Source organism: Lottia gigantea (assembly GCF_000327385.1).
Source record: "Lottia gigantea unplaced genomic scaffold LOTGIsca_98, whole genome shotgun sequence".
Lineage (NCBI taxonomy): Eukaryota > Metazoa > Mollusca > Gastropoda > Lottiidae > Lottia > Lottia gigantea.
The window spans coordinates 12,334-26,892 of record NW_008711162.1 but is presented as its reverse complement, the minus strand read 5'-3'; the positions used below and the strand labels follow the sequence as shown (position 1 = coordinate 26,892).

General features: G+C 34.6%; 1 protein-coding gene across 1 annotated transcript in view; it reads left to right on the top strand.

Annotated features, from left to right (window-relative positions):
• Positions 1-359: 359 nt before the first annotated feature.
• Positions 360-14,559, top strand: part of LOTGIDRAFT_237178 (hypothetical protein) — a gene marked incomplete at both ends in the record, with an annotated part of 26,284 nt that continues 12,084 nt past the window's right edge. The window contains 8 exons of the mRNA XM_009069033.1: positions 360-447; positions 1,085-1,090; positions 1,115-1,528; positions 1,895-2,254; positions 2,514-2,648; positions 3,779-3,857; positions 4,594-4,630; positions 14,052-14,198. Coding sequence (XP_009067281.1) covers positions 360-447; positions 1,085-1,090; positions 1,115-1,528; positions 1,895-2,254; positions 2,514-2,648; positions 3,779-3,857; positions 4,594-4,630; positions 14,052-14,198 — 1,266 coding nt within the window. The remainder of the gene's footprint in view (positions 448-1,084; positions 1,091-1,114; positions 1,529-1,894; positions 2,255-2,513; positions 2,649-3,778; positions 3,858-4,593; positions 4,631-14,051; positions 14,199-14,559) is intronic.

The following is a 14,559-nucleotide window of genomic DNA, read 5'->3' as shown; positions in this document are numbered from 1 at the left end:
GATTAAGACTAGTCGAGTCAAGGGGTTCAATTTCTGCAAGGAAATATCAGATAAGCAATTGGTAGTAATTTCAAAATTTTCATTCGCCTATTAGTTCAGGTCGAGTAAATCCAGCGATTGATAAGATGTCGCTAGATGTCAGCCATGTCAGATGGTTGCTGTAACAAGGTCCACTGATGTAACCCTTGATTCATTTTCGGCCCAGTATTTTTTTTCCTATACTAGTATGATAAAAAAAATATGCACATATTTAGGTAGTATGATTGTCATATCTAATCCAAAATCGAACTTCCTTTATTGTTATCAGTTTTTTTGTGACCTAAACTCTCTTATCATCATTTCACAAAATAATATGCACCATGTATATCCAGGTATATTTCGATAAAATTGTAATATTATTAGTTGTTAATTTGTATGTGGTCAGTGGATTTGAGCCAAAATTTACAGGTGAGATTTTTCTTGTATACCCCATACTAGATTACAAATTTACAGTGAAATTTGTATTAAGCATTGTCAAGAGAATCAGTGGCGTTCTATGGAGATTGGGGGCTGTGCACTACCTGGAAAATTTTGTGGCCCCCTCATTTGCTGTTTCCTATAAACGCCACTGAAGAGAATGCTCAAGATTGGCTGCTTAGTAGGGGTAAAATTGGCTGCTTAGCAGGGGTTTGGTGCACACGGTTGAGAGTGACAAGTTGATATTTTGTAGTTTTATGCATTTACTTACAATAACAATAGGCTTAATAACAATTGAAATAGCATTACTGCCATGATGTTTAACATTAAAATAATCTTAAAGACAAAGTGGTTGTACACTTTTAGATACAAATACGTAAGTCGCATGTCGGAAGGGCTGACATGGAAAAACTTTGAGTGCTACGGATACCTCTTAAAGGGCTACTTCCTCGATAAAAAATGTCCTAATTGCATGTCATTACCAGTCTACGATAGTCGAACCAACAAGAGAAAAGTATTATATGTATAACTCTATTTTAATGTCATAGAGTAAGTCAAATATTGCAGGTACTTTGGTTAAGATAGTAAATGTTCATGTACGACAGCATCAGTGTGGCTTTATATTTTAATATGACGATTAATATTGTTTCAGGAATAGATATTAAAGACTCTGTTGGAAACACTATCCAAATCCACAATAAATTGACCTGTTATGCAGAAAGGTACACTGATGTGAGATGTACCGATTCCGGATATTACGTGGCGCCGTTAATTTACCATTATGGAATCAAACCTATGGTATTTCAAGAACAACATAATTGTACTAAAGACGATCTCAGCGTGCTTCCGATAGAATGTTGTGTACCTGATAGTAACGACTGTACATTTGAGGATACCAACCATATCATACAAATTTGGAAGATTTGTGGCTATTCAAGCCATTGTAAAAGTCTTATTGGTGGCCGAACCGATATATCAGAAATGAGAGATCATAACTGTGGTAAGAAGTTTATAAAAGAGAGTGACATTACTACAAGTCAGTATTCTTATCTTAGATATGCTTGTTTACCAGGTGAGTATAGGAATCTTGATTTTCATAACTTTTTTAGTTCGGAAATTCAGGAAGAGAGGGTTTGATTCTCCCTTATGTTCACAGAGGCTCAACTATATGAATAAGAATCGGGACTCGTGGACTGGGTTGGAGTCCCTCTCCTGGTTTCTAACAGTCCAGGTAGTTGAGCCACCTATATGAAGGAATACATTCTTCATCGCAAAATTGGGGGAGGGGGTGTAGTCTTGATCGACTTGGAAATTTTCTCCTGTTAATCTTCATTGAATTAGAAAAATAAGAACAATTTGACAGTGGTAGAATGATTTATTCTACTATTCATTTATATGTTGATTAAAATTTTGACATTTTTTTTTTATACATGTATAGAGAAAATGGAAGTGAATTTTGATGGCGGAAATGGTAAAGGGAAGGCGTTGTTATTAAAAACTAAAGAAACGACCTACAACACTGGTATCAAATTACAGTGTCATATTACCACAGATAATAATAACGGTTTATTAGTTCAGTTTGTCGATGTTAGACTTTGTAGAGGAGATACAAGAGTTTGTGATCAAGCTTTGACAATATTTAGGAATGGAAAAGAAGCTGGAAAAGAGATCAGTGGATCAAAATTTGGGTTGGAAACTTGGTTTGGATCGCCTGGTCAACCAAACGTGATTATCACCTTCGAAAGACAGTCCCCAACAACCAAATATAATATATTACTTTATATAACTACCATTTACGGTGAGTGGTATGTGGTAGAAAACTTGTCAGATCCCAATGGAGACGAAAATACCAGAAAATAAGAAATCATAACCTAAGTTTGATTAGATTTCTAATCGTCATGATGACACCAGACAAGCGTTTATTGAAAAATTCAGGCCAACAATAAAAAATTAATAAAATTTAGTAGATCTCTCTAAAATTTCTCTCATTGAACACTGTTTATGATGTAGTCTGTATCGATACAAAATTTAATGACGCATCGTTTGATTATTTTTAGGATTCAGTGACATCGAAATCAAATGTGATCAACCTTTACCAATAACAACAACTACAACAATAATCACAACAACAGTGCCATCAACAACATCGACCACAAGAGCAGAACCACTAACAACAGCCACAACAACAACAGGTCCTACAACAACAACTTATACCTTATACAGCAATAGTCACCTCTGTGTATAATGGAAGTTTGTAAACGAAGCGACTTGATTGGTTTGTACGCTATCGAATACAGCCAATTAGACGCTTCAACAGAAAGTCAGTAAACACAAAACCATGTTTACAGACTTTCTATTGAGGGTCGCATTCCGTGATACATGAAAAGTGGCTAATGCAGTCAAGGTATAAGACGTAAGTTCGTAATACATTGTGAAGATTTCTATATAATATGAGATGACGGATGATTTTGATGGCTTCATTTCCTGAGTGAGGGTCGGGGAGAAATATACGATTTTTACTAAAAGCAACGCACGCCCCTTTATTTTTGTAGCAATGCCAACAAAAGCAGTTCTTGAGGAAAAACCTATCGATTGATACCAGCTTTGCCTTTTGATGGACGATTGTAAAATGTGCCATTTTCATCTGTATGTGCTGCCTTTCACGAAAATCGCACATTTCTCTCTGAGCCTCTCTTTGCCAAATTCATATGTCGGGGTATGTAGTTAGGGCCAGGGTCCCCCGAGCGTAGGGTCATTTTTTATTGCATTTTTAATGAGTAAAATAAGCCCATCGATCTGTGATATCAAGGGTTAATACCATCTTAATGACTCATAAACCTTGATAGATCCTGAAAAATTTATTTTGTAGAATCCACAAGAAGATTACCTGGAGTGACAGAAAAAAGTGAGGATCACAGATTAAATGAACAGTTTATCAAATGTAGGCTATACATTTTTTTTATTTTAACAGAGCTAGGTCCAATCAGTGGCGGCGCAAAGGGGTAGATTATTTCAATGGGGACACACTGCATGTCGAAGCTGAATTCAAATTGCGGCAACTCTGTCTAGACGTCATGATCGCCAGAAAATTTTCGAAATATTGAATTGATTTGGTGCATTCCGTTTCATATTTTCGGGCAAAGACGTATAAAAATCATATTTCTAAATTTGTGAAAATATAAAGTGGGGGTAGGCTAAAATTGGGGGTGCAAACCATTTGCATCATTCAAAATTTCAATCAGACGTCTGCTGTTCTTTCAAGAACCGAAAGGAGAAGTCGGGACATGACTCAAATACACTTTTTCGGTTGTCTTCAATGTAGATGTTGAGATAGTGGGTGCAGGAGTAGCTGGTATATTATTAGCATCTTTTATTTGTCTCTGTACATTTAGATACACCAGGTAACGAACTTATTTTAAAGTTTTTTTAGATTTTAGTTAAGGGACATAAAAAACATAATGTCCCTTTAAGGTAAAGTTGCAGTGCCGATTTATCGAACTCACATGCAGACTTGTTGACATCGCATTGTTTTGGAATTGGCCCGTGTCCACCTTTCTCTTGTGGTGGGCGCATCTTCACAATGTCAAGCTATTACGAACGTCGTCTTATGGCAATCCGTTTAAATCGATCCATTCCGTGATCGAAGGAAGGTCAAGGTATTAGACAATCCATTCAAATTGATGCATTCCGTGCTTCAAGAAAGGTCAAGGTATAAGACAATATATTTAAATCGATGCATTCCGTGACACAAGAAAAGTCAAGGTATAAGACAATCCATTGAGATCGATACACACTGTGACACAAGAAAAGTCAAGGTATAAGACAATCCATTTAGATCGATACACACCGTGATACAAGAAAGATCAAGGTATAAGAAAATCCATTCAAATCGATACATACCGTGATACAAGAAATGTTAAGGTATAAGACAATACATTTAAATCGATGCATTCCGTGATACAAGAAAGGTCGTAATAGCTCGTCATTGTGAAAATGGGAGGTGCAATGAGATGGCGTAATCAAGATAGTAAAAGTAGAAACAGGAGTAGGCCCTACTTATCATAGCCTTAGATCCCTTGAAAGAACCGCTATTGATTGATGAATCAATTATTGAAGGATTGTTTTATTTTTTTCCAGAAACAAGCCAAGTACTGCCAAGATCACATTTGACCAAGTAAAATTGTCTCAATTTCCTAGACTTGGACCAGTTGGTGAAACCAAGTTATTTTGAAACATGCTTAGAAGCGTGCTTCATTAATTAATTAGTTTATGGATATATTATCTTATATAGAGATTCTATTCTATTTGCACCGTGATGGTACATCATATAACCACCCCTACCTAACCCTAAAACGTCTCTTAATAGCATTCTTTTCAATCAAAATGGATTCTCGCTCGAGATAAAAAAAAAAGAGTAGAGGCGGTAAAAACAATCCATTGCCCATGAGCAACATGAATAATAAGGTATCTCATTGGTACGCAAAAGGTGAAGACAATACACCCATTGACGGTGCAAAAAGCCATTGCCTAAAATGATATCAGATCAAAAACAAATCTTTACTGTATTTTATTTATAACACTTAGAAGTCCTTATATGAACCACAGATTCAAAAAGTGTAATTTAGTCTATAATGTCAAATGAATATTAAATTGCTGATGTTTTTCTTGTGATTAGGAAGGTTACGATTTCTCTCAACTCCAATAGATACAGATGGCGCTGAATTGACTAATATTAACAATAATGAAACAGTTCATGTTTTACAGACCATGCTTCACCACTTTCGGGGATCGATTTGGGTCTTGATTATAATATGTCATGAGCACTGGAACAGCACGCAAATTGCAATTATGGAGACACATGGATTTATATATACCACAATATGTTCTTTAAGCGACCACATGTTCGGTACGATTATTCACGCTTTGATCGTACCATGTAACGTTGCGTGTAGGAACATGGAGTACTATAGGCTTAACGATGATACCAGAAAACGCCATATGAACACTTTGGTATATTCGTCTAAGAAGGCTAAGTTAGAAATCGACAAGCATGTCAAAGCAGTTGTACAGAAGTCCCAAGATATGAATGATGAAATTGATTAGAATAGACGGCGTCTGTTGCGGTGTACGGTGTGGGTGGGATTATCGAAACAAACGAAAAAAGAAGAAACGAATCGTGTCCGCACCGTGTCCGCATCCGTACCTCATGTGTTCACTTCTTCTATTTCCGTTTGTATCGATTATTCCGCACTGTACACAGCACCGGACACCGTACATCGTCTAATTGCGGCTTCGGTCCGGAAGCAACTGACAGTTATTCGGATAGAACTGGATAGTACAGAATTAATTTTACAGTGCGAAAGCGGTATATTTTACACAATATTTTAATGTACAATTAGCCGAATATATACAAAAGTACATGTCTGAATTACAAGATATAATGTTAACTGTCGCCAATTCTGTCGGTGAATGAAACGTAAAATTTGTATTCTAAAAAGAGATACGGGTGGAATATAAATATTAAGACCACTGTTTCCCTTTAGATGAGCGTTAAGTTTTGAGTGTTGTATGCAGTCTTAATGTGAAACTCGTGCGATCTGAGCGAATATCACATCAACGCACGTGTCTCACTTGGATAATATACACATCATAATAGATACAATTGATGTATTGAGCACAATTTGAACAGTGAAAATATTTTGCTGTTGTAAACATCATAGTAAGACAATACATTTTAAACCAAACATTGAAGTAAGTACGCAATTTCTTTATAATAATTCGCTATTTCAGGGGCATTTCGTTAAACTCGCATTCTTCAATATTCTTTCTATATGTATTATTTTGTTGACAATCAAACAACATTGTCGCCATTAAAAAGTTAAAACTATCCTGAATTTGGAATACTAATCTGATCTTGTAACAAATGTGGAACCAAATAATACACCAGCAGACTAAATTTAATGTACCATTATGAAAATCTTGAACTAAAAACCAAAAATGTGTATTATAAATAAAAGTACAAACTACACACAACAGAAAAAGACTCAATTTCAGATATCTTTATCACTTTTAGGAATTGGAACTGGAATGTGGATAGAATTTTACCGAATTAATCCAATCTAAAGTCATCTCCGAAATTCCATTGGTCAAAAAAACAAAAATCAATTTGATACTGTTCGTTGTGGAAATAAAACAAAACTATCGAGCTATTTTTTATAGACCAAATTCTCTCGAAATTAAACATTACCTGAATACTATGCTACAGGTCTTGATAAACTCAGGAAGTCTAAATCTCCTGATACTGAATCTCTCTAATAGACAAAATAATGGATGCACATCATTAAATATTGAGTTACAGACCACACAACATCATGAATTACCCCCACTTGACCACGCAACAACTTTATGCCTGTAGTACTCAAGCATACGGATTGAGCAAATTATGCACAATTCGTAAGGAAAATGAAGCATTTTAAAAACGGTTTGTCAATTGAAACAACGATTTTCTCTCTGACCAATGTTTTATATTTCCTTAATTCTAGAGACATTAAAACAACACAATAACATTGGATATAATCCTAATTTCTGCAAAATCCATTGGAGAAGTTTATTTGCTACAAGCATATTGCACATTTACTTTCTAAGATCTAAATTACCAAATTTCTTTATTTCGAATTATAAGATAGCTTTCCAGACAAGGTAACATACGCCCACTGGCAGCTGTCAGAAATGATAAAACAGTCTTTAGTGACTAAAGTATGAATTTTCTCATATTAAAGAAATTTAATATTAATATCAATAACCCAAATACATCAAATTATCGCATCAATATATATGATCACACCATGTTTCATTAAAATCAATTGAAAACTGCAGTCTCTAATGTGTTCAGAAACAAATTTTGACGCGTTTCGCCTAAGTCAAGGGCAATAACTCAAAAACCATTCATCGAAAGATCGTCAAATTCGAACTTGACCAAGATCTCAATATAAATGATCGCACCAAATTTCATGAAAATCAGTTGAAAACTGTAGTCTATATTGTGTTCACAAAAAATTTTGACGCGTTTTTCCTAAGTCAAGGGCAATAACTCAAAAACCGTTCACCAAAAGAACGTCAAATTCGAACTTGACCAAGATCTCATCAATATAAATGATCACACCAAATTTCATTAAAACCAGTTGAAAACTGTAGTCTCTATTGTGTTCACAAACAAATTTTGACGCGTTTTGCCTAAATGAAGCACAATAACTTAAAAACCGTTCATCGAAAGATCGTCAATTTCGAACTTGACCAAGATCTCATCAATATAAATGATCAAACCAAATTTCATTAAAATCAGTTGAAAACTGTAGTCTCTATTGTGTTCACAAGAAATGTTGACGGACCGACGGACCGACGGACAGGGGCGACGGCAATGTAAAATGTAAAATAACTCGGAATTTTCACTAGGCTTGATGGAAAGCAGACCACACTAATGTCAAATTATCCCCCGTTGACCTAATCTAGTTTGCAATGTATGGCGGGGTCATAACGATGCTGTATATCAATAATGTACTGCCCTGTCCCTAACTTCTGTCGATAAATCTAAACCCCTCCTACTTTTAAAACGAAAACCCATTTGAATATCTTTCATTGCAAGTCATCGATTTGTGACACGCTCGCTGGCTATTATTTGTTACCTTTTCGTCGGTATTTAAATTTGGACTCTTTTCTTCTAACCTATGCGTTGTTTGTCTAGGATGTTTTCAAATGCAAATAATATTGCATAGAAACGGATGCAATTGATAATATTTATTGTCGTACAAATGATTTGCTCTTTTTTCTCTGATTCAGTCAATCTCTTTCGAGGCATAGAATCCATTTGTAAATTCATTTTTGTCTGATGATGTTCATGCACTACACTACACAAGTTATTGAAATAAGCATTAATTACTAAATGTTCAATTTCAAAATCTAATTTGTGACCGTGACTTGAGAGCTTTTTAAAGTTTAGCTAGACCGAAATATCTGTCTCTCTTCCAGCCTCTGATTTGGACAGATGTCGCCTAGTGTAGAGAAAAAATAGACCCTGTTAGATGGGGCCATTTCGCATCTCCGCAGGTACGGGGGTTTTAAACCCTTTTAGATATCAGTTACCATCAGTTCCACGACTGTTTTTTTTTTAACGAAGCTGATCTCGCATTGTCTAGTTAAAACGGAGTGCGAAGCCAAAAGGTCAAAGGTCACAGAGTCACGTGATACTATCAAAATGAAATTTACTCTTATGTCCAACACTGGAGGTGTGGTGTGGAAAATCCCCATTTAACAGGTCCTTTTTCTTCTCACTCTACTCCAGCCGACAACTGTCAAAATATCCACCAGAGGCTGAAATATAGGCAGATGTTTCGGACTACAGTTTAACATACGAATAGGTTTTTAATAAAAAGGAATCCAGATATACAAAAGTCGGTATTTTCAAAAATAAACTTCACCACAATTACGCAAACAAGTGCTGTGATACTAGCTTAATAATGATAATATTTTTATTATAATTGATTATTAATAATAACCACGATGACCTCATTTTTTGATACCGTATGACAAAGCTGTGATAAATTAACGGTCGATGGCGACAAAAATGTTGGAAATGGATTTTTGAATTTGACTTTTGCTTTTTTCAACTTCCGGTCGAATTTTTTAACTTTTTGAAGGCTTGTATCTCGTGACCTTGACCTTTGATGACCTTGACCTTTTTTGAGTCAAAGGTCATTGACCTTGGTTATCATTTGATACTTTGACCTTTGACCCCAGACATGTACTTCCGGTTTTATAGCTATCCGTAAAAAGCCAAATTCGCAACTTTGGACTGCTCTAACACGTGACCTAATTAACCTAGAGGGTTAATTTTTTCGGTTTCCTAATGTTCTTCTCATGCACTTTACATAGATATAGAACAATTTTTTTTTTAAAGCAAAATTGAAATTCGTGATTTTTTCAAATTTGAGTTTTGTTTTACCATATTTGTGTCTTTTTGATCTTGGTGTATGTATATCTTATGACCTATTTTATGGAGAACCTTGATATTTGGAATACAACTAGACACTTTGAATATGAATTCACCTATGGCAAAAAAATTGGTGTTTAGCGTGGCACATCCGGGTTGAATTACTAATTGTTTGTGTTAACAGCTCAGTTGTTTCAGCTTTATAGTTCCAAAAAAGGAACGGGTTTTAACATTTGGATATTTTCATTTTTCGATTTTGACCTTTGTTGACATTTGTTGACATTTGTTGACCTATATCTTTTGACTTGAATAATGTAGAAGCTTGAAATTTGAAACACAACATAACATTTGGAATATCAATTACCCTATTCAAAAAAATTAAGGTGGGCGTGGCACATCCGGGTAATATTACTCCTTATTGATATTTTTGGCCAGGAGCATAACTCGCAAAGCATACGTTTGTTCAAAATGGAACTTTGCATACAATTATCTCATGAATTGAGCCACTTAGAAGTTCGGTTGTTTCCGCTTCTTAGTTCAAAAAAAAAGGAACAGGTTTTTGAAATTCAAAATTTTCAATTTTTGACCTTGACCTTTGATGACCTTGACCTCTATTGCGTCAAAGGTCATTGACGTTGTCTATTAGTTTATGCTTTCATATTTGACCTCTGACGTCTACTTTCGCTTTTATAACTGTCCAAAAACATCCAAATTCGCAACTTTGGACTGCTCTAGCACGTGACCTAATTAACCTAGAGAGTAAATTTTTTCGGTTTCCTAATGTACTTCTCGTGTACATTACATAGATATATAACAATCGTTTTTTTAAAGCAAAATTGTCATTCGTGATTTTTTCAAATTTGAGTTTTTTTTTTTACAATATTTGCGACTTTTTGAGCTTAGTGTATGTATATGTTATGATCTATTTGATGTAGAACCTTGATATTTGGAATATAACTAGACACTTTGAATATGAATTCACCTATGACAAAAAAACTTATGTGGGCGTGGCACATCCGGGTTGAATTACTAATTGTTTACATTTTGGGGCTGGGGCATAACTCGCATAGGATGCGTTTGTTCAAAAAGAGACTTTGCACACAATTACCTCATCCTTTTGGCCAGTAAGTATTAACAGCTCAGTTGTTTCAGCTTTATAGTTTCAAAAAAGGAACGGGTTTTAACATTTGGATATTTTCATTTTTCGATTTTGACCTTTGTTGACTTTTGTTGACCTATTTCTTTTGACCTCTATTATGTAGGAACTTGACATTTGGAACATAACGTAACATTTTGAATATTGATTAACTTATTCAAAAAAAATTGAGTTGGGCGTGGCACTTTCGGGTTAAATTACTCATTATTGACATTTTTGGCCAGGGTCATAACTCGCAAAGTATACATTTGTTCAAAATGGAACTTCTTACACAATTACCTCATATTTTGAGCCACTTTGTCTTAGAATTTCGGTTGTTTCCGCTTCTTAGTTCAAAAAAAGGAACAGGTTTTGGAAAATCAAAATTTTCAATTTTTGACCTTGACCTTTGTTGACCTTGACCTTTGTAGGATCAAACTTCATTGGCATTGGCTATCTATTTGTACTTTCATATTTGCTGTCCTATGTCAACTTCCGGTTTTATAGTCGTGTGCAATTATAAATTTTGATGACGTATATCTCTTGATCTTGACCTTTTTAGACCTTCTCTTTTACAAGATCAAAGGTCATTGACCTTGGCTATCTGCTGATACTTTCATTTGTGAGGTCTGACGTCTACTTCCGGTGTTAGAATCTTCTAAAAAATAAAAATTTCTCAACTTTAGACTTGTTCTTGCGCTTGACCCAATTATCGTCGATGGTTGATTTTTTCAGGGTCTTTAGCAAATTGCTACATTTGCAAAGTCCCATTCTGTGCCACGAGTGGCTCTAGTTATATCCTTAAATTTGATATGACATAAATTAAGTTATGGAAGTGTATAGCCAAGAGCGAGAAAATGGCCGCCGGCTAAAAATTCTACTTCAACTTGCAACTATCTCGAGATAGCATAAAGAAACTTATTCAATTGCAATTTTAGGAACGTATAATATGTCTGGATGAAAAATTGTGGGATTTGATGAGGCGTGAAGGTGGCGATTTGGCCGTCAGACGTCAATGAACTCCACATTCGACAATTCGTAAGCTGAATCTGCAGAGCGCTAGCGTAACTTTTACGAGGCCGTTTGTGAACTCCCTAGTATACGGCCTATCGCTCGGTTACTAGATCCACTTTAGTTATTGTCTGAACAATGTAAAATGCTTTTCTGAATTTTTTCCATTATTTTTATGGGAATTGCAATAGTTTTTAAAGAGGGCAATTTATAGTCAAAATTTGAGACTTTTTTGGTTGAAATTTATTAATAAGTTTAACAAAAAATATATATTTTAATCAACGCAAAGCCATTCTTTGGCTAGCTGTATGCCAACTATTTTGAGGCTTAAAGAATATATAAAAAATTCAAAAAAGCTTTACTCAGACAATAGTATGTATTTATATATTTCTTGACAACGGTTTGATCTTAAGAATATAAAGTTACGGACATGTATCAGTCACACGTCTGCCTTTATATTCAAAGGCAAGTGAAGTAATTCATAAAACTTATTTTCTTCTGCCTAGCTAGCGTGCGCTTAGATTAGGCATATTTTACTCCCTGCAATGATTATTTACGGTGTGTCCATTGCCGTTTAAACCACACCTCTTCATTAAATAGAGATATTTATCATTTTCGGACTTTTTGAAGAGAATATGCAAGAAACTCACTCATAAGAAGTTTGGCTTTAAATATTACCACCATATTTTTTTCATCAAAAATACTTATCTCTTTGAGCAAACTGGTAATAAAAAATGATAAAGCTTTTATATAGTTGGTCATAATTGAGTTACAGTAGGAAATTTATTCGCGCATAGTAAAGTTTTCGTTGGTTTTATAGTGTGTACTGCCTTAAAGGTACATTCCGCTTTTTTGTAGATCTATCAAATTTTTTGTTCAAGTTTGTGAAAACTCTACACCAAAACCTAGAGAAATGTGCCCTTTAACGTATCTGAAAGTTTTAACTACAAAAATCCAGCCGTTAATTTTTTAAAGCCAAAACTTTACGTAAAAGGTTGCGTAACCTTTTAAAGTTCGTTATGCTTTTTGCAAGCTGTTAGAAAACTACTGTAAGGATTTGAGTAAAATAAACGACTATTTGTAGAGAAATATGTCTCCTACGTATTCTAAAGACTTCAACTAAATATAACAAGCCATTATAAAGCCAATGACCGAAACTAGGTCAAACTGCTTAATTAACAATTAGTACTCTTAGTTTTTAATTAACCCTTTTAAAACAAATTCAGTTTGATCAAGTAAATACATAGATATAAATAGCATACTTTAGAAATATTTTCAGGTATAATTTACGATGTTTTTGATAATGAATTTTTTTACAAAAAATATTGATTTTTTTTTTGCACATTTCATCAAAGTGAATTTGAATAAAAGCTTCGAAACATTACTGATAATCGCTTTAGCTTTGAATTTCTTTTTACAGAGGACAATAATTTATTTTCAGTCAAAATTTGGTGTTATTTATCAACGTAAAGTCATTCTGAGACTATCAGTACTATTTCAAAGCATCTATTCAAACAATGAAATAAAACGTATTTACAATACCAACCAACGAACTTGCTCAGACAATTGAAACTGGCCCTTATGCGTCAGATAAAATTAAAATTAATTCAATTTTATTCTTTCCCTAAACATTAACTCTTAATCTAATTTTACATTTCAAGAAAATGAGTTTTACGTCGGACTTTTAACTTTGAATTCAGTAAAATTCATTTTGTCAGTCTAAAATACTTGGTGATATTCACCATTTATTTTCTACCAATAAACATCTCCTGTGATCCTTCACGTGGTTTTCAGAGGAGGATTTGAAGTGAAGCTTTACGGTCGCATCTATTTAGCAACATTTCAAAACCTGAATTAATTTTATTATTGCAGTGAAATTTTCGGGCGGGCGATCGTCCTTTAAATTTCGGATAGTTTGCAACGAGAGATATGAATTTAGAAAAGTTTAAATTGTGGTAAAGGCGGCGAACACTCCGGAATAACATTATTTTCAAAATGTATAGTATACATACAATATTATTGCCCTATTCTATAGAAGAAATTGTGCTTAAAAAGATATAAAGGCTTACCTTAAATACATCCTGTTGATTTGGTAGTGTCTGCACAAGGAATAATTGGCGCGGTTTATAATAATATAACCTATACAATAAATCCATCTCTAAGCAACACAATCCTTTAAAAACATTGTATGACTACCAATGATATTACATGGTCAGTAAAAAATTGATTATCCATTTTACAGGGCCCTAAAAAAGTCAATGTAAATTTAGATCAGCTGATGGGGCCCGATGACGTATCCAATGCAAAGTCTATGTAAAATTATACATGTTCTGACCTAGAATGGACTTAAAAAAAAAAAAAAAAAAAAAAAAAAAAAAAAAGGCCATAACTTCGCCAATTTTGACCCGAGAGGTATAATTTTTGTCGCAAACTAAACTTTAACATGTCCCCTATCTATTTCAGTCAAAAAGAGAAATTCGCATTTTGGAAAAAGTTTCGAGAAAATCGACTTTAAAGTTTCACCCAAATTTTCCAGAGGAAAATCGCTTATTTTGTGGTTTGGGGAAGAAATCAGAAACCAAAAGTGCTGTAACAGGCAGAGTTTTCACGGTAGGAACCTGAAATTTGGAACACAGCAACTTCCAACCAGTCTGTACCTGCAGTGCAAATTTCAGCTTTCTATCTCTGATAGTTTCCCCAGGGCAGCCTGTCAAAGTTTTGGTCTTCACCCCTACCAGTGCAACTAGACTCTATAGGAAAACTGCCGACCCCCACCCCTCCGCTAAAAAGGCCATAACTTCGCCAATTTTGACCCGAGAGGTATAATTTTTGTCGCAAACTAAACTTTAACATGTCCCCTATCTATTTCAGTCAAAAAGAGAAATTCGCATTTTGGAAAAAGTTTCGAGAAAATCGACTTTAAAGTTTCACCCAAATTTTCCAGAGGAAAATCGCTTATTTTGTGGTTTGG